The sequence below is a fragment of the Halichoeres trimaculatus genome, unplaced genomic scaffold (assembly GCF_033239565.1).
Source record: "Halichoeres trimaculatus isolate MK-OKI-2021-1 unplaced genomic scaffold, fHalTri1.1 fHalTri1_scaffold_15, whole genome shotgun sequence".
NCBI lineage: Eukaryota > Metazoa > Chordata > Actinopteri > Labriformes > Labridae > Halichoeres > Halichoeres trimaculatus.
The window spans coordinates 5,401,058-5,422,781 of NW_027437193.1; the positions used below are offsets into that span (position 1 = coordinate 5,401,058).

General features: G+C 41.1%; 1 protein-coding gene across 5 annotated transcripts in view; it reads right to left on the minus strand.

Annotated features, from left to right (window-relative positions):
* Window positions 1-21,724, minus strand: part of mtcl1 (microtubule crosslinking factor 1) — a 95,955-nt gene that overhangs the window by 68,210 nt on the left and 6,021 nt on the right. For all 5 annotated transcript variants that reach the window (XR_012599652.1, XM_074689350.1, XM_074689349.1 and 2 more), the window contains exons 2-3: window positions 19,514-19,738; window positions 18,897-19,055 (exon numbers count right to left, since the gene is read on the minus strand). Coding sequence is in view for 4 of the 5 variants with exons in the window: in XM_074689350.1 (XP_074545451.1) it covers window positions 18,897-19,055; window positions 19,514-19,738 (384 nt within the window). In the remaining variant the exon portion in view is untranslated. The remainder of the gene's footprint in view (window positions 1-18,896; window positions 19,056-19,513; window positions 19,739-21,724) is intronic.

Here is a 21,724-nt window from a genome sequence, read left to right on the forward strand (position 1 = left end):
CCAGTGCAGTTCAGCATTTTCATCACTGCAAACCAGTGCAGTTCAGCATTTTCATCACTGCAAACCAGTGCAGTTCAGCATTTTCATCACTCAGCCTCCTGATCGCAAAAAAACAGTTTGTTTTATTCTTTACAAGCAGCTTGGGCATCATTCCTGCCTTTGAATATCTTTTAAAATATACATTTTTGTTACTTTAAAGGTGAATGTGGCTTAGATTGAGTCTTATCAACAGTTTTACTAAAAAAAAAAAAAAAAAAAAGGAACAAAATGTAGATTTCAGTTATTGCAGTAAAAGCTACAGAGTTAAAAATAATTGAAGATTGGAGTCGTTTGATTCACTTCTCCATCACTGACCAATCAGAATCAAGAAGGGGCAAGACTTCCGTTATCATCATCTGTTACTATCTAGAGCTGCTGCTAATGCTACACCACAACTATTCTACCATGTCTGAGTAACTTGTGGTGATTTTTTTTAGTAAAGTTGTACTGAAACAGCTTTGGTTGATGAGATTTTTATTATTAGAGTCATATTTTTGTGAAAATTTGCATCGAATAAACAAAATATGAAGCCAAAACAAGCATGCCATGGAGAGCAGCAGAGTTAGCATAGATAATATTTTTAGAACCTCAAAACTGTAAGTATTTTTTCTCTGACTATTTTTAAAAATTAAATCAAACTATTTTTTGAGTAAAATAAACTCAAAAAGGTGAATTAAGTCATTTCCCATTAGTTTTGTGTATATATATATATATATATATATATATATATATATATATATATATATATATATTTATTTTTCCAGATTTTATTGCAGGTTATTGTTGCACTTTAGACAACACAGAGAACTTCTCGGTGCACAAGTTCCAGTTATATTAACCATAGCAATGCACAAGGTGACTTCCCCCAAATTCCTGTGAAGAAAGCGCCCAAGCAATGACAGGCTGACAACCAATCATGGAAAATTCAATTTGGTGGATAGAAAATTCAATTTTAACTTGAAAGGAATTCTTTGTGGAAATCATGCAACACAGAATTTATGTATCATCTGAGTAGTTCAAGCCTCCAGTATCACCTCAGTGCTCGACATGTAGCGGTCTGTACATGGTTAGTTAATCTGAGTACGAGCCCACAGGGTCCCCAACCTGAACAACAAACAATTTAAAAACTGTATTTTAATGGAAAATAAATATAATTTTTTTGTTGAAGCTTTTGTTTTTGTCTGTTCATTTATTTAGTCATAAATCAAAATCCATTTAAATTGAAAACATATTGATATGCAGTTAAAATATGATTAATGGTAATTAATCGCGATTAATCGTGATTAATTAATTACAAAATATTTACCAAGTCCCACCACTAGAAGTCACACATTGTTTTCTAAAGATTGATTTGCTTTCTTTCCAAGAGCCATAAAAAATTAATTCCACTTCATGTCTTTCTAAAGACTCTGAGGTTGCAAATTTCTCTCTTCTCCAAAACTCCAAGAATATACTCAATGTTTAATGATGTGTTTTATTTTAGGAGGGGGATTCGTGTCAACAAGGAGAGGAGCTGCAGAAAGCCTAAAGGTAAAGAAAGATAAATCAATTCTAGGGAAAAGAAAGGCATGTTCGATTCCTCCTTGACAGTGATCGGTGATGCCATGAGACAGTGGCGAGCAGCTCCCAGGTGGGACTGTGTGTAACTATAAACAGATCGTATTTTAAAGGCTGCAGTCTCAGCAAAACCCTCACGAGGGGCACACAGGTGGCAGAATGAGGCCGATACATCTGAAAGGCATTCACCCTCTCCACGTCTGGAGGTCATCTCTACCTCACACACTCACAGCAGTTCAAACTACAACCAAAAGGAGGCCGTGAAGAGACATTCAACATGTCACAGGAGTCGTCCTGTTTGTGGAGCACCGCTAACAGCTATAAATGACACTGAGGCTCAGGAAGGCCAGGAGGAGGGAAGAGCTGCTGTGTCATCTGCCCGCAAACTTCTCGGCAGGTCCCGCCGAGTATTCTGGGACGGGCGGACTGGCGGCGTGCCAGCCAGTGTGTAATGTGCAGAGATAGAGACAGAGAGAGCCATGCGGAGAGGGCAGAGGAGGCGAATGTCACTCTGTTTTCATCATGATGTACAGAGGACACGGATACCATCACAGAGATACTCCTGACTGCTGCTCCTCCAGGCGAAATCATGCTGACAAATCAAAAGCAGGAAGTGATACTATGTTTCCCCGTGCTGTTCCTGCCACAACAAATGTCATCGACTCAGACGTAAAAAGAGGAGGATCAGCTCTTATCTTCATGTTCCCGCTCCTGGACCGGTTGGTGCAGCTGAGATTAAGAAACTCTCTGAACAGGAGACTTGAGGATGACGCTTTTGTTATTCTGTCTTCAGATGAATTTATTTGGCAGACACGTTTGTCCAAAGAGACATGGAGCCTGAATGAGTCTCTTTTTAGCTCGTAACAAACCCCACAGGCAGCAGGGAGTTTATTTTACAGATGAACAGCTTGTTAGGGCTACAAATTTTAAATCCTAACCCAAACTTTCACACTATTGTGGAAAAAATGGCGATGTTTGATCCCTGTAATGAAAAGCTGCTAGATTGTGAGCGCCTGCTGCCTCTCTATCCTCTAACAGTACATTTCTCTCTAAATAACCTTCGTGAATGCTATATAACAGATCTGTTTACATAGAACATAGAACTCTATCTCCGAGTGAGAGCCACATACATATGATTAAACTTACTGCACCAAAGAAATAAAGATAGGTACATTTTAAAGCCTTTGTACGTCTTGCTACATGGTGTTGTGCCAAATACCTGGACAATTCTCTGTATATCATTGACAGACACTTTCGGCAACCAGAAATGCCAAAGCATCCTCACGCCAATATGGAAGTGATCTGAGCAAAGAGAAAAAAGTCAGAATTCTGGAAAAAATAGAAATTAAAAAAAAAATGTGGACGTTTTTTTTTTCAGTGGGCCTAATTCTCCTCCTCTGTATAAACTTCTATAACTCCGTCTGGATGGCTCCACCTTTGGACTGGAGCCATGTTTCCTCTCCTCATTACGGAGAACCAGACAACAGAGCACCATTCTCATTTTGACAGGAGTTTGGACAGGAGGAGGGTGCAGGACGGGGGACTGGGGGGGTACGTGTGGCCCGGCGAGGCCGTCCAGCTGGCTGGTAATGAGGTCGTCCTCGCCCCCGCTCCACTCTCCGCCACCCGGCACTTCACCGTCCCCTTGTGTGTGACCAAAGGTTGACAATAGCTTGGTAATGAGAGGGAGGGGTCTTTGCCTCTGCACACATGCTGTCTGAGAAGGAGGGGGGGGGCTTTGGAGGAGGATGGTACAGTATTTTAGACTCCAGAGGAACCAGCGAGCGTTGTAAAAGCTAACTAGCTCTGAGCTCAGGTGGCAGCCTCAGTTATCTGGAGGGTCGTTACAAGGACCCATTATCAGCACAGATGGAGGGTCGAGTCATAGGTTTGAGTCCTTTAGTGGGATATTGACCAGCTGAAGAGCAGTTTTGGGGGTTTCTGGAGCTGTAGAGGGGATATCTGCTTCTGCTGAGCTGGAGGACAATCCCAGGCACTGAGGAGACGCAGCATCAGTTAAACCTCGATTAAAAGCCCGGGCTTCTATTTGAGTCAGTCTGTTAGTAGTTGGTATCCTAGTTTCCAGTCGAGACCTGCCTTTATTTGGCAAAATGTGCAGCCACACCTGAAAGTAAAAGGAACTGGGCGTTTGAAGTGTAACTGGGACTATGAATCATGAGGAGGTGTCATATTCCTCCAATAACGGAAGAAGAAAGAGAAGGAGAAAGTATCTAAGGTTTTAATATCTAATATCAGTAATATAAACTGCAGAGTCATGCTCTGGGAACACTTAGGAAACGCCAAACGCAGATCAAATTTAAAGGATTAAAGAAATAATGAAGGGAGTGCCGGTTCAGTTCAGGAAACAAGACATGTGCCCCATGCACCGAGGTTAAGCCGCCAACCAAGGTCGCCCAAGTCCAAATCTGGCTCCCGGCCTTTTGCTGCACATGGTACCCAACTTTCTCGCCTGGTCTCCTTCTCCATCCATAAACCTGTCCCCAAAATAAACGCTCCGAAATCCAGTAAAAGATCAGTCTGAAAGGCAAAGAAGATTAAAATTGATCAAATTCTGAATTCTGCCTCTGCAATCTCAATTTCTTTTCTGCATTCATGCGACAAGGCTATTGTGAGTATTTCTTGTGTTTCTCTGTGTTGTTGCTTTGTGATCCTTGTCTTGTGTGTTCTTGTGGTTCCTGTTTTCTTTTGTAGTTCTTGCTCCCTGTGCATCCAGTTTAGAAACAACAACCTTTACACAAAAAGTGCCATGTTTGATTGTGTGAAAATGTCCAAGCACCAGCAGCTCTGACAAATTTATTAACTAAGAAAATAAATGAATTCTCTATTCCTTCTTGTGATTTCTGTCAAACATACTTAAACCTCAGGTGTCTCTTAATAGCAGATAATTAGCTGTCAGTTTTCTGCAGTGTTATGTGCTACATAAACATCATCAAATTCTGCTTCAGACCAAGGAACATGTTCTCCACTAGGGGGCGATATGGGGAAAATATGTCAGTTTTTTTATGTAAGGATCAGGCCTGAATACATGTTAAGTTATTACACAAACAGGACCATTAGCCTTTACGTATCGGTAAGGAACACAACACTTGAACACAATACGTAATAAACTTTGCCGCATTCTGTGATTAGTTCTTACTAATCACATGCAGGAACCCACATTTTGTAATAAGTAATGCAATAAGTAAGAACTTGTTGCAAAATGTGGCAGAGTTTATTATATGTTGCATTCAAGAATTTTATTGCAATATGCGGCAATTTATTAAATTCTTACATTTTGGGGTGTTATTACATTATGTAGCGTTACGAACCCTATAGACCCCAACGTCATGGTGCCAGAGCTATGATAAGGTTTGATTGGCTGTAGATTTGCAACTAGATAAGAGATTGATTTTTCTTTTTGCAAATAAAATCTGGAGTTATTTTTTTTTTTTTTTTACAACATGTCCCAGAAAGTTGTTCCCTTCCACTGATTTGTTTGCAAAAATACAGTATATAGGTTTTTCACCTTTTTATTTTTGAGTAATAAAGCCATGAAATTTCTGTATTTTTAGAAAATGTGTAAATTTTTCATTATTTTACGATTTAGTGCACTTTTCAGCACTTTATTTGGTTAATCTGGACATAATTTTATGCAGTTTTAAAGTCTGGGATGTTAGGGTTGTATTGATGTTAAGCAAAAGTTTTATGCAGAGGGACCCTACAGCTGCAGACTTGGTGTGGTCCGTCTTTAAAGGTTAGGACTATTCAAACCTGCAAACAATATTTTTGGTACTAAATATTTCTGATCCTGCATTCTAATTTTTTTTCTGCTCCATTTCATAACTTAAATCGCATCTTGAGTCCTCTGATGAGTTTTATAAACTCTCACATTTTCACATCATGATAAATTCATCCCTTTAAAAACGTCAGCTGTAAGAGTCTTAAAAAACAGAACAACCTGAATAAAGGGGATAAATTTGGCTGTAATGCAGAATAATTATGATAACCAGTGTGAAGCCTGGGTTGAACACATTTTATAAAGACAGAATTAAAGAGCCTATATAATTTCTATCAATGTGTTTGGGGGATTCTCATGTGTTTATAGCGGTAGTGTAAGGAGGCGCTGACAGCTTGTAGTTATTTTTACCACTTTCTGTTTCAATGCCATTAAATGTGCAAACCTTAAGCTTGTAAATCTGTGTCATTATTTATCTTTATTCTACAGCTTTCTGTCACTTATTATGAGTCACAGTGGGGATTAGAGGAATCCGGTTAGAAATAGTGGCATTATTGAAAAATGGGACAGCACACATACACAAAACGTGATTTCAATGTTAATTTTAGCTGGTTTAAGCGTTTGCACGGTGCAGAAAAGGTGTTTTTTCTGTAGATGGCGGTTTCATTTTTAGTGTCAGATTCTGAAAACTCAGAGGTGACCCCTGAGAGAAGTTGTAGCAGCTAGCGGAGATGTTTTACAGCTGTGACGGTAAAGAAGAGATTATCTTGAAGAAGAAGAGTGACTGAGAGCTCAGAGGAGGACAGATAAGAGTCACAAAGATGTCCGAGTGTATCAAGCCGCGTGGGCAGGTCTCCGTCTTCACCGCCGAAGTCATCATTTAATCATGACAGCGTGCAACACACAGCCCCAGAGAGCCGGGAGTGCCAGCATTCGTCTGCCTCGCCACTCTTTGGCTTCTTCTCATCTTCTATAACGAGCGCTTCACTTCAGATGAAAGCGTTGATCTATAGGCTTCCACGACGCTCAAACACATGAAGCGCTCAGGGGGCTTTTCCCTCACACAGCTTCAGAGACGGCCATACAGCTCAAAATAGAGCACTTTGAATGTGATCGAGGGCTCAGAGGAATACTGCAGGACCCACTGAACACAGCAATCTACTTTAAGGAGAAACTGGTAGTTTGTGCACGTGGATTTAGAAAGTGGTTTAAAAGCATGATGTAGCAATCCCATCAAAGGAATTCATTTTGCTCTGTTCTGGGAGTCCCCTGCCCTTCCACATGCTCATGTGGAGTGCCAAGGCCTGGACGCAGACTCACACCAGATAACAGATCGATAAACGCCTGTTGCAGGAGCACATGCTAGTATTTTGGGCAGATTGGACACAGCCAATAAAAACATAATCCACGTTTATTAACATTTTTATCATCAGTTAATTATTATAACTCGTTTTCAGAGCATAAAACTGATCATTGATGAATATATATCATCCTGCTGTATGTTCAGCCCCGCAAAATAAAAGGCTGAGGAGTTTCTGAACTTCCCACCTCATTAATGATCCTCTCCTCGTTCATGTTGTGCTGTAACACCTCAAACCATAGACTTTATGATTCATGAGTGTAATCTCCACGATGTCACCCATCTGTCCCTGAAACCGTGAATTGAAGCCAATCCGTGAACCCAGCCGCATTGGATATGACACCAGCTTTTAGCTTCCTTTAGAGCAGCTGCAGGGCGCTTATTGGTCACGTGAGCTGAGCTGTGTCTTTGATTGGACAATCAAATGATCCTAATAACTTCTAAACTGCAGAGTTAGAAAAAAAATCACTCACCGTAAAGAGTGTGCCGAGAGCGAAATCAGCGTTTCAGACCCAAGATGGTTTTTGAACCAGGCAGTAAATATATTGTAATGCTGTCAAATTCTGTTTTTATGGCTTGGTGTGTACGTGACTTCTGGTCTTGCTGCAGCCAGCCTCAAGCAGATTCTCAATGAATAGCAACTTTTAACACCTCTGCATACGCTTGAATGTTGCCCCTTGCTTTGAAACTGTTGGCTCGGGGTCTGGCTCTGCTCATTATAACTCTTTGTTGTTGTAGTCAAACTAAACACCATCTGGTGTCAACATGGTGCATTTTATTTTGAAAATCAGCAAATCTATGAATGTGTTATTGGTGCCCAGCTTCCTGCCTAACTCAATGTCTTTGGCATGCACAGACCTTTTGAAGCAGAAGGGGCAAAAAGACAGTCAAAATGGGCAGTTCATCATGTTTGTCACCAGTCAAAGGGGCAGTTTAGTGTGTTTTGCCAACCAGGAGGGCACCCGAGTGTTTGTTTTTCCAGCCCCCTGCTTGATATACTCTGTGCAAACAGTGTTGCCAACTCCTCTGGAAGAAAAAGCTGTTGGCTGATCTAGAAGTTGTAAATGACGCAATAGCCTAATTTACAAAATAGGTCATTTGCCGTAGGAGAGAAAAAATTGTAAAAAATAGGGCTGTCAATTTGGCGTGTTATTTAGATTTATTCATTTCAAATTCAAATTAATGCGTTACAAAAATTACTCATTAATTAACTCATTGGCTGCCAGCCATTTTCAGAGCATCTTGAACAATCTTTCAAGACCCATATAATATTTTTTTCTACAACTATGTAAACACCAAAAGTACCTAAGAAGAGTGGACTCTCTTCTTTCAAGTCTCTCTTCCTGTTTTGATCCAAAAAACAGACAAAACATACTAGTTTTGATTGTGATCATCTTGGGCGATCCTCTCCATGATCTCCGTCGTCTTTTCTCACAATCACACCGCTCTTTCTTCCTGAACTACCGCAACACATCCTCAGTTGGAACGTGAGCTGTCTGTACTTTTCTGACTTACAGCGTCTCACCATGCCTCTGTCATCTCACATCTTCTCCTCATATCCATGCCGAGCTCTCATCCGAAGAGCACACCGCTCTCACCCACAGTAGTTAACGAGCAGGATTTTGATTGACAAGCTCCACCAGACCCCGCCTCCCCTTGCTGAAAAACATCATTTTGTAATGTCCTAGAATTCAAATTCTTTATTTGGGGACCTTAAGCAGATATGAGATTAAAATGCGATTAATTTGATTAATTGATTAATTACAAATCCTGTAATTAATTCGATTATTTTTTTAATCACCTGACAGCACTATAGGAAAACACTGAAAATATGTTTAGAAATCAAATGCTCATTGAAGAGAGTAAGATCAATTTGTGCTTTCACAGCAGAGTCTCCAAACTCCTGAAAAAATTGTGGCTTTTTTGTTGAAAAAGAGTCGCCAGGGGTCTGAAAACTTGCTTGTCACAACACTGAGTGCAAAGTGATACATCCTCGCTCTAGCATCTTGCAAAAACAGAAGTCTTATGTACTTGATCTGTATCTTACACTAAATGAAGCCGAGCTGGTGTGAGCTGACAAACTGACTTGAATCGAAACCGATCAGTATCAGGGCCATTTCCTGTCTTTTCTAAGCTGTCCTCTTTCATTGCAGTAAAAGAAATGCTGAAGAATAAGCTGAAGAAATAATAAAAACTGCTCAAAGTTAAACTTTTGATTCTAAAAAATGTAAGACTACAGGTAATCATTTGGTGGCTTCTTCAATAAAAAGTCAGAAAATGCTGAAAATGTTTGTGGGAGGAACCTAAGATGCCATCTTTGAATGACTTAGGATTTGCTTTAATTTTGGACAAAAAAAAATTCTTGTTTATTTGTTTTTTTTTCTCTGAAAGCAAGCTATCAACATTTTTCTTCTATAGTCGATGTTAGAACTTTATTCTCTGGTAATCTGAGACAGCAACGCCCTGTCAGCTTGTCTACAACACGCAAAATCCACACCTGATGATTAAACGAGGAGCGCCCTGTTGAAGACGTTTTTTTCTCTATTAGTAAGAAACGGCAAACAAGTGGTTCCAAAATCTTGCCTCAGCTGCATAACTCAGATCAATCCCGACATCTCCACTCTCTGAAAACCTTCAGCGAGGCCAAAATCTGTTTTGTTGAGGACTGTATTTCACTCAAGGCTGCGTCCCCCATCACACCACTGGGAGCTGTGTTGTTCTGACGGCCTGTCTGTTCCCTGTGTTTGGAGGAGAGGTGAGAAACACAATGAGTCAGACTGACTTACAGCCTGCCAAGCTGCTGTCAGCCTCCCTAAATATAACTGCTAAACCCATTTGTTACAGTGCAGCAGAGGAGCAGGCAGAGGAGCAACCGTGGACGGGCTCTGTGGATGCTCTTCTGTTTTCAGATCTGGGTTAAGCCGAGCAGCGGTGTTCTGTGGGATGATGTTTTTTAGCTGTGGTATCGGCAACAGCAGAGTCTGTCCTTGAAATATCTTAGCAGCTATTTGAAGATTTGTTATGAACGTCTGTGAATATGGTAATAATGGTCCACGAAGGATGCACCTTGACTGTTGATCTCATGACATGTCCTCTCAAGTCATGATAGGGTTAAAGCTTCACAGAGAGTATCCCACTGTTAGTAGATATTACTGTGGTTAAAAAGATGTCTCAACACCTTTAAGATGATTGTAATAGTATTTCTTCTTCTTCTTTATTTATTTATCTATTTATTTATTTTTGTTACAAACTTGTTTTTGACAGTCTCCAGGGGATGAATCCTACCACAGTGGTTGTTTAAGTTTTCCTCCATGTATCAATCTGGAAATATTATTTAGTTTTGTTTTTTTTTTGTCTTTTGTAAGTTTGTAAGTTATTTCAACAGCAATCAGCTGATAGTTTTGTTTCAAACAACCTGTTTGACAACCTGTTTTTCCATTTTTTTTTAAAAAGCATTTCTATGTCCTGGGGATAGACCTACCCAATGATGTTGTTTCCCTGACTTCTCCTTTGTAACACTCTAAGGTAATATATGGATTCAATTGGACAAATTTATATGACTGTTGCTCAGTAATACCTACTTTTAAAAATTCAGGAGGTCCTTGACTTATGTGGTTCTGGACTTGCGTCGTTTTGACTTTAAGACGCCAATAAATCTATGTGCGTAAGAAAATAGAGATTAGCATCATCCACTTCATTCTCGAGTTGCGATTGTCTGTGTTTGTGCTCCATAATTTTCACGGTATCCTCACCTTTTCGCATCATGTACACAAAAAGGAAAGCAGGATCTGTTTTACCATGAATATGAAGAATTAATACATATATTTGGAAAGTTATTTAGAGATTTAGGGGGTATTCAGGGTAAAAATCCGACTTGCACGGAATTTGTAGGAACTGAACTCATTGGTGACTCAAGGACCGCCTGTATTCATTGTCCTCAGAGGAAATACCCTGCTAATGTTGCTGATCTTCAACTTGTTTTTAAAAACAACAAAGCAGTCGATTCATAATAGTTTCATAAGCGTGTCTAAAAAATCTTTCCCACAAGTAAAGTGTTGTTGTTTTTAACGGTTTTTGAGTCCCTAGAGGATAAATCCTGCCAATTTAGTTGATTTATTTTACTAATCTTTAGTCGCCATAGACTATTGACTATACTACAAAATAGGCAGCGTGGCTCAGCCTTCAACTATTGCACAGTTTTGAAGCCAAAGGCTGGGCCGTTATGAATCTGAATGGAGCCAGGTAACAAAAAAAATCAAATTTCTTTCTTTGAAGAGTCTGAAAGAAAGGATACAGATGTGACAAACATTTCTACGAGGTGTATCTATTTTTCAAAGTTTTACCACACCCTTATTAAAACGAATGGGGGAGACAGAGTTTTTGACCTACGCTGCAGCCAGCCACCAGGGGGAGCAATTTTTGTGGCAAGTCTACTTCGAACTGAGCAAGATGAGAGTGTTGATCATAGGTTTTTTCTCATTTGTGAAATTGCTTGTTTACATATTTTGTCTCCTACATTTTTTTGGTTTCCTCAGACGATACATCAAATTGATGTTTCAGATCATTTGACTTGTTCATCAAAGCAACAATGCAGTCGATGGAGGATGGTTTAGGAAAACAAGTTTTACACCTATGAGTTGATAACAATTTGTTTTTGTTTTTATTTATTTTTCCAAGGTGTTCAATGTGAACACCTTGGAAAAATGTTCAGTGGATGAATCTTTCCAGTTTAATTAAACCCTTTACTTTCCCTTACATAACATGCTTAGGTTAATATGAGTTTTTTTCTACAGCAAAATTTTCTCATGTCTTGTCCCACATGTTTTCAGTTTCCTCAGAGGATGTATCCCACCAGTCTTGTGGAACATTAGACCTTTCATTGGCCTGAAGGTGGCGCTGACACTAGAAGCTTAACGAAACACCAATGAGATGATAATGAACAGGTTTGTTTTTTTCTTCCCCTAATCATCGTCCCCAGGGGAGGGATCCAACCAGTGTTGATTCCTTGACTTTTTCTTCATGCATAAACATGTCTTTGAGAGTTCAGGATCAGGATGCAGATTATTTTTAGACCCTTGAAGTCGCTGCAGACACTCAGAGACACACTTTAACTTCGACTCTGAATGCTTCAGGATGTTTAAAGATTACTCCGTGGCAGCTTTGATAGTTGTGTGAATTAAAACAGTCGTTCATACGGAGGAGGAATCTCATTTTTTGAGGGTGTTAGACTTCAAAGCGCTGCAGCAGAATTAAAACACATTACTCCGGGGTTTCATGCAGAATTGATGGATTCCGTATTTGCTTTCTGTTGGTGGTAGTTTGTCTGTAGGGTGTCTGTGTTACTACTTTAAAAAGACATACAGATTCTTTAAATGTCACATTTGATAGAAATGTGTTAGAGTCATTTATTTAAAGCCTTAAAGGTCGTTTCAACGATCTCCACCTGAGTTAGAGAGATATTTGACGTGTAAAAACCTTCTCCTGTCCATTATGTAAATGAGGAAAGTGAGCCAGCTGCACAGCCGCGGTGTGTCGATAAGCTCAGTATGGACGCCTGTCACTGCAGCACATTTCCATTTACAGCAGAGTCCCTGCGCTTCTCCTCGCCTCACGCCTGCTCTCCTTCCCATTGGTGGAGTCAGACACCAGATATTAACTAGGTCAATGAGATTCCTTCACACTCCTCCGACAGGGAAGCACAGAGGAGGAGCGCGGAGGAGAGATGTGAAGGAGTCGTGAGAAGCAGAGATGAGACGAGGAGAATCAGGAGAATCTTCAAAGTTCAGAAGAAGAAGAAGAAGAAGAAGTGAGAGCAGGAGCAGGAGGCGGCTGCTCCGACATGAAACAAACGACGTCTGCAGTGATTCTCACTCAGACGCTGCTGACACGTTAAGAATGCAGGCATCCCCTGCTCCTTCTTCTGTAGGAGTGAAACAAAGAAACAAACGATGTGAGGGTGGAAAAGACTCTCAGATACCCCCAGTTTCTATTTTTACAGCAGCAGGAACAAACAAAAACCTCTGCTCAGATGAAGATAACAGCGCTGTGATATTTAAAATGTGGAGACACCTTTACAGCGTTACCTTCAGGAAGACCTGAGACAGTTTTACCCAGCGCTAATGATGCTCTATGCTAACTACACCACAAAAACTTACACTATTATAACTGGAAATGTCCCAGTCAGCGTTTCAAGTGTCTGAACAGCAGGGTAGTCCAGAAAAACTAAAACAGTTAGTAAACTACGCTGCATGTTGTTTAGGATTGGAGGAAAAGGTTGAAGCATAAATTTGATAACGTGTATCTCAAGCTGTTTTCATGCTCTAGTTTGATAAATTTCCATGATGCTGAGATTGAAGCTGCAGAGCTGCTTATGCTAAGCTAACAGGCTCTTTGTTTTTTCCTTTTGTAAGCAGTATTTACATGTAGAGTTGTCATAAGAAGTAAGGGTGGGAAAAAAGTTGATGTATCATAGAATTGGGATTTTTTCATTTAATGGTTTTAAATTTTGTTTGTGTTTTTTGTTTTTTTATTTCAATTTTTTCTAATTTATTTGTTTAAATCCTTCATTTAAGTCTTTGTTTATGAGCTGGGTTGAAAAAAAGTTGAGATTTCTACGAGTTGAGATTTCATTTGCCAAGAATGTTCTCATTAATCAAGAATGAAAGTCGGAGGTTTGAAGCAGATCGGATGCCGTCGTAGTTCCGACCATAAACGATGCCGACTTGAGATCTGGCAGCGTCCTCACCACGACCCACCGGGCAGCGTACCAGGAAACCAAAGTCTTTGGGTTCCGAGGGGGGTGCGGTTGCAAAGCTGAAACTTAAAGGAAGGGCATAACCAGGAGTGGAGCCTGTGGCTTTATTTGACTCAACACGGGGAACCTCACCTGGTCCGGACACGGAAAGGATCGACAGACTTGTTCCCCTGATGATCCCCTGAATAAATCCTAAAAACTGACTCACATGCAATGTTCATTTTTTGGGAAAACATGGCTCCTGATATAGTTTGTAGACATTATCATCATTCAACTTTTTTACTTAGTTTTGTGTTAAAAAAGCAAACTTAAAAGAGCAGAAATATTGAATAATTGCAATTCTAATCAGGAAAAAAGCATATCGTCTCAGCCCTAGTAGGAAGGACCCTAAAGCAGTTGTTATTGCTGTAATATGCCAAGCTATGTGTGGCTGCTGTTCCACATCAATGTACCAAACCTTATTTAGTATTTTACTTAAGTATTTGGGCATTTTTATGCTTTTTTCGTGCATGACTTCCTGTATGTGTCACATCTGTCAAAAATAGGACTGTTGTGTATCTGCTGTGACCTGCTGGAGCAGGGATGCAGCCGTTCAGCTTTGGGGTGGATCCAGTGCAAGTTGAGACCAAGTGGTAACCTCCGGTCTAAGAATATGAGACGATGTGGAAGAGGTACAATCTGCTGTTTCTCGAGTGTCCGCTCGAGGCTGGCTCCGGAAGTACTGGCAGTCATGTATACACCAAGCAAAAAAAAAGCCGTTTTCACAACAGAAATTAACCTATTTACAGCCTGGTTCAAAAAACGTGTCCCGTCTGAGTCGCTATTTTCACTGTCAGCACACATGAGGGTGAATTTTTTGTTTAACTCTGCAGTTTGGAAGGATATTAAGATCGGGAGCTCACCCAATTAGAGGCACAGCTCAGCTCATGTGACTGACCCAGGCGCCCTATAGCTGTACTCAAAGCCCTTGTCATTTCCAATTTGGCGAGACAGCCAATCTGCTTCAAAATCTGTTTCAGAAAGAGATAGGTGACGTCGGGGAGACTACCTCCAATTATTATACAGTCTATGGTTAACACATTGCTTTAAATAGAAACCTTTCTGATCCACAACTGGAGTGATGGATTGCCAAAAATACAGACGAATTGGGAAATGCCGAGATCGTCTCCAATTGAGACATTACCACTTTCTTAACTCATCTTGAGTTAATGCTGTAAATATTATAGCTTTGCTGTGGTTATTTGGATGGTTCCATTTTGGGATTGCTCTTAAAGTGTGTGTTTTTATTAATAGCATTAAGATGAAGAAATGAAAAGGGGACGCTACAGCTGCCTTTAAAAGCATAGTCTGGATTTTTCTAAGCAGGGGAGCTTTCAGACAGTCATATTACTTTATTAAAGACACTTGAGCCAACATCAGTTTCAGTTATCTTAATTTGCAGCAGAGGAGCCCGAATGATCAGCATAATCTGTGGCACACTCCCCTGAATATGTCATAAAATCTCATTTAAACAAAAAAACCTTTCAAGGATCTTAATGAGAGCTGGCTAAATCTATTTTATAGTGGAATCACACCTCGCTGAAGTCTTACGAGTGTGATCTCAGCCTGTGGTCCTCCCACACCTTCACTGTACTAGACTTTCTCCAACACGTGTTCTCAAATGTTTGGATGTTGTCTCCTCATGCGATCTCATGTGGACTCAGGAAGTCTGACATGAAACAGAACCGGTTCTCCCTGATGCGTTATCACTTCCTGCTAATGAAAGATGAACTTATCACAGCGTACTCACAACACCTAATAAATCACCTGCTGCTCGTGTTATGCACGTTGACATTTCATTAGTTCCATTTCATTACTCGTATCAGAGTCTTTCTTCAGACGCCAGAGGAGGGAAACATATCTGTTCACGTTCAAAGTGACCACACAGACGCACATTTTTCCTCCTCAGGCTCTTTCTGTGGCAGCAGAGGGTCCTGTCAACCCACCAGCCGGCTAACTCTGACACTTGTTGGGTTTATGCATGTAGTGGTGCCAGTCTCTAGGTCAGAGTCAGAAAACAGGTGATGGACTTGAAGAGGATGCAGACCATGATACTGTCTGAGCTGGTTCGATTTCACCTCTGCAGTAAGAAAGTTTCAGGAGGCTTGTTTGTATTCCAGCTCTTACTTTGGTGTTAAAACAACTGCAGGAGAGACTGCAGGGAGCGAAATGGGAGAAAGCTCCTGTGCCAGCCTCAGAAACCCAACAAACCTGTGAAAATCAAGTCAAGTTGGAGGTTTTCTGCTGCTCACAGTGCGACATCACACCTGCGTCACGATTCCCAACGTCTAATTAAAGCAGAAAGAGGAAGCAACAACCTTCAGGTCCAGTTAGACCACATTCTTATCCTCCTCTTCTCTCCTCTCTGTCTGTCTGAGCTTTATCTGTCTCTACAACTCGCCCTGACTAAATGTTTGCTAATGCTTTTATCATCCCCTGCTATCAACAATAAAGCCATGTAAGAGGTTACCTACTGTGCTCTATGATAACAGGAATCAGAGGCCTGCATAATGAGTACACGGTGATTTAAAACCGGAGGAATCTAGGACAAGCGAGCCGTAGATTTCATGCAACAGAATAGAAAATGTTGGGGTGCTGCATTATAAACACACGCTCCGTCACGTGACGTTGGAAGTGCGGATCCGGAGACGGCTCATGTTTTTCTGGGACAAACCTCAAGGGGAACGCAAAAAAAAAAAAAACTGCAATTATTCAGAGCAGCCTGTTTCTCAGACTCACTCCTTCTCTGCCTGTTTTTTTTCTGCTGTGTACAAAAGAGCGTGTGTCGTGAGTCGCAACACCGCAGCCGTGAAATACAGGTCAGGAGCCACCGCACAGAAACACCTCATGTGGAGCTTCCTGTAACTTCAGTCGTTTTTCAGCCATTTATCTGCAAGTTTCTTTAATACCAGGGGCGGATGCAGATTTTTTTGACCAGAGTGCCCCAGCCCCTGGGGACTGGATTGCACTACTTTTATCTTCAGCCCATCACCAGATCTGATAAGTCTCAATTCAAGTCAATAGCTTAACTCCCACTGGCTCAGCTCCTTCATGTTCCAGCTGCAGATCAGATAATTAAACATTTTTCTATTGGAGCAAGGACAGGAAGTCAGGCGCTGAAAACACATTAAAACATCTGGTGTCTTTCAAAATACAATGAGCTAAAACAGGCCAGGACTTAACATGTACAAGATTTTCAGAGGCTGAGACAACATGAACAAGTTGAGGATCATTGTTAGCATGGGAAGCATGATTAGCTAGGGTAAGCAACAGTATGTAAAAAAATAGGGGTAATTGCACTACACCACCAGACCAGTAGAGGGCAGTAATGCAACAATGAAGGCTATTCAGCAAAACAGACACCATAGAGGGAAACGGACCAGCTGTGCAGCACTGCAGTTAGCATGTTAGCATGGAGGATATTCATTCAGCCTGGTTTTGTTCCAGCTGAAAGAGCAAACCTGTACCTTGCAGTCGGTACCGGTACTCAAGGGTACCAATTTTTGGTACTTTTTTGTGGTTATGTGTTAAAAATATTAATTTGTTTGACAATAAAATATATATATATTTTACAATTTAACATATTTATTCTTCAATATATAACCTTGAAATGCTATGTTAATGTCCAGCATGGAAAACCGCCTACTCTTCCACTCCCTCACAGTCACAAGGATGCATTTAGGTACCTAAACATGGTACCCTTTGACTCTACACGAATGGATACCCGGTACTTTTGACATAATTCGGTCAGTACCCAAAAAGTACCTAATTTGGTACCCATCCGTAGTTGTAGCCGACCTAAAACGCAAACTTTTGAAAACTGCTTCCAGAGTCGCCACCGTTGCCGCCTAAACAGCAAATGCTGACATCATACTTTGGTTCATACAAGCACATACAACAGTACAACGGTACCATCATTGTGGTTGTTGAGGACTACCATGTTGTGCATGTGCTGCTGAATTTGCAAATAGTCTTAACCAATACACCAGATGATCGGCCCAACCCTTCTTCGGTGGAGATCTACCAAAAGCCTCTCCTGGACAAGACAGTTATAGTGCCAACTATAGGCCTGGAATGTTAACTACAGTGTTTTCAGTCCCTCAGCGTTTCTGTGTAAATGCAGATTTTTTTTTCTCTTAGTTTTTTGTGCACACCATCACCATCATTAATCTCAGGGAAGACCATTCTTTATGAGGTACTAAACAAACTCCATCACAGCTGGGAGTCAGGTTGTTGGAGAGGGAGGGGGAAATCAAAACACTGCTACTGTTCCACCAATCAGAAACAGTCAGATGAGGCCCTGCCCCCAAAGTTCCTGGACATCTGGGCAGCACTACCCTCCAGGTGAGGCAATTTTCAGGGGTATGTTTATCCACTGGAACTAAATCTGTTTCCTAAACCCTCTGGTTGAAAAACACCTCGAACTGGAGTTTACATTTGCTGCGTGAGCTCATCCAGACCAGACATGGATTTATGTCTCCTTTGACGCTGATAAGACAAACTCAAAAACAACAATGCTGCAACACAGATCAATCAAAGTATGGATTTTCAACCAATGGAGACACCAAACAAGTGAGCAGGAAAAGACCCTCACACGTCCTCACTGACTGACTGACTGGTGTGGTATTAGCCTACTTTCTCCTGACGACCAGACTGGACGTGACCTGCTCTCGTCAGGATCGATTAGTCTTAGCAGCTGAACCCGAGCCTCTGCTCATCTCGTTACCTGTGAGAGGGACTCACCTCAGCGCTATGAAGCAAAAACTCTCTCACTGAGAGCAACGGAAACGCTCAAAGACAGAAAGCTGAAGTGAACACCAACAGGCCCTCAACGCAGATTCACATGACGTTAGGATGCAGATTCTCAAACATGCAAACTGACTGTTCCTGTCTTTAAAATTTATGGTTTCACAGCAGCTTCCAAAGGCTGAATTCAGAAATGTATTCAGAGCTGCAGATCAGGAGAGAATCCTGAGCAGAAAATCTTGTCAAACTTCTTCATTATGTAAGCGAACTTGAAATTCACTTTGGCCTTGAGGTGAACTTTCAACTACCAATAACCTCACACACAAAACTTCAGGTAGTGTCAGAAAGAACAGCAGCTCTGTCTGAATATCAGTAGTCTCACCATCGCTCAGCAGCTTCAAAGCTTCGTTATATTTGCAACTGTTGCGTGCAGAAATCGCTGGGATAGTTTGTGCATCAGTGCTCTGAGAAGCTGTTTTGATCGCTCTGTCAGGGGAAGTGAGTGATGGGATTAATGCACCGCAGCCGGCCGGCTGATCAGGCTGATGATCACCATTGATCCCGTTCTTTATATGCAGGGAGCAAAGACGCATCAGCAACACATCAGAGTGTCTCATGGTCAGTGGATGCATCGTTTTTTTCTCGAAACGCCATCAACATCTCACCTCTTTGGTCCTCTCCAGCTCGTTCTGCAGCGCCTGTTTGGACACCTCCATCTCGATGATCCTCTGCCGGAGCAGCTCGTTTTCATCCTCGGCTCTGCTGCGTTTGTCCTCCACACTCTCCAGCTCGTTGTGCAAACGCACGGACACGTCTTTGGCCACCTGAGAGCAGAGACATGTCCGAGTTCAGAGTTCATACACAGTGCAGACAGATTAATCTTGTAAGAACACAATTCATCATTTCTCCGTTTATTTATCAGGGCTGAGATGTTAACAGTCAAGGTCTGGTTAAAGCTGGTAGAAATACAGGAGAAATGTCATATTTGGCAATAGTTGCGCAAATTTCTTGACTTCATCAAGGAAAACAAGCTGTAATCTGGGGCTCTGGGAGTTTATATGAACAGTATTCTCCATTTTTAAAGAAGTAATAGATGCAACAAGATCAAAAATACTTCCTCAGTTAAAATTTTCTGGGTCACCACTTTAAGGAACTTAACCTCAGTCAGAAATACATATTTCATCCAGCACGAGTCCTGCAGAGAGCTGTAGTGTTTTTAAGATTCTGTTTCAAAGCTCTGAAAAGCTGCAGAGATAAACTTGTTCAACCTTTGTACACAAACCTTCAAGTCCTGCTCCAGACTCCGCAGCAGCTCTCCGTCCACGTGTCCGGTCTGAGCGACCCTCAGGCTCTTCTGCTCCGCCTTCCTCAGGCGGTACTGCAGGATGCGGCAGTTCTTGTTGGATCGGTCCAGTTCCCGCCGCAGCTCCTGCAGCTGGTACACCTCCTCCTCCAGGTAGCTGTCGCGGATCTCCTCCATCTCTGCTCGCAGCTCGTCCACTTCATCCTGAGGGAGGGAGGCACAGAGCTGAAAGCTTCACGTCTACATCATTAAAAACAAAGTTATAGAAAAGTTTGTGAACTTTTCAAAACATTTTACATTCAGCAGCTGGAGAGTCTGAATACATCTGAATATTTTTATACTTCCTCTCTACAAACAGATATTTACAAAGGAGGTGAGCTCAGAGGAAAAGTCAGAGGATTATAGATAAAGATAGAGTGATATAGATTTTCCTGGGCCGATACCAATACCGATTATCAGTAGTCAAGGGGGCCGACATTCATTTGCAGTAAAAGTTAAAATATTGGTGTCAAAATTTGGGATAGTATGAACTACAACACATAACTTTGTTTAAACACCTTCAAGCATCTATTTATTGAACAGCTCCCTGTCTTATGAAATTAAATGAAAACTTAAATACATATATATATATATATATATATATATATATATATATATATATATATATATATATATATATATATATATATATATATATATATATATATATGTATATATATATATATATATATATATATATATGCTGCAAAATGCTTGAGATCGGGGCCGATAATCAGCCTATCCCTAGTTTTACATCACAGCCTCCGGTCAAAGATAACAGGTTTTTTTTTTGTAAACATTGACGTTTTTCAATTGGTGTGTATGTGGCTTCTGTTGCACCAGCTGCCAAACTCTAGTGGACACTTGAAGAACTGCAGTTTTTAAAAATTCTGCCATTTTGTCGGAGCCTTTCATGTAAGGTGTGTGGCTTCTGTTTTGAGGAACAGGAGGTAGAGGCGTGTCATCCATGGTTATGTCAACCCATTTAGACTAGGTGCTAAATTTACGAGGGTACACCTTGTCACTGAATGCACCATGTTAGTCATTTCAATTATTTTCAAGACGTGACTAACAAAATGCGATGTAAATGATCTATGCATTCCCATCTGGTCTTAAAGGGATAAACTTGATTATAGGTATCCGGCCTGAGAGGTATATGCACATAAATCTAGCTTCCAGTTTTAATGGGTTAAAGAGGAGGTATCATGCCTTCCCATATTTTCAACATTGGTATGAAATATTCACAAGATTTTCACAAAGCTTACTAAAATGATGATATCACATTAAAATCTCCTAATTGCTTCATGCTGCGTTAGAAAGGCAGGCCTCAAACACCAAGGTTTCCTATAGATCTGCTCCCGACCAATCAGAGGGAAGGGGGTTTGTAGAGTAGTGGGCCTTACAGAGAAAGCAGCTAAAACAGAGGCTGAAATAAGGGTTTTCTAAAACACCAGTTAAAGGAACATAACGATTTTCTACTACAAAGGCACCAGAAGGACTAAATAAAGACTAACAATAAAAACACAATACCCCCTCTTTAAGTTGACGGCCAACCAGGACACTCAGTAAACAAAGGCTGCACACTGGGCTCTTTAACGTGCTTAAGAAAGAGTCAGGCATCCAGCGTATATAAAGAGATGACATGTACTTTACCTTTGTAGATTATACTAATACTTTTATGTGATTACATATCAGTTCCAGTGATGCAAGTACTCTTAGAGCCGGTGATGTAAGAGCACTAACTGGCTCTAAGCATCTTATCTCTTGGATTGGATGTGTCCATTTTATCATCTCCTATCAACGGGAAACAACCTGGTCTCTGACGGAGGAGGGGGAAGAAATGGATTCATCCATTCTCAGTTTGTTCAGTGATCTCAGGAGGTTTCTGCGTTTGTAGAGTCAGTTTACTCTCTTTATTTCCCCTGAGACGTTACGATCAGACGGTTTGACTGGCACCTGATGAAAAGACGATTGGATTCTGAGGGAAGTGAGTGTCAATTAATGAAAACTAAACCTATCCTCATTTAGGAAAGCTCAGAGAGCGTTGTTATGTCAGGAGCGCCCAGGAGGAAGGAGCTAATGACCTCGCACAGGGTCGAATCAATCGATGGCTGGGTTAAAAGCACGGCTGCAGGGAGGAGAACGGCATCC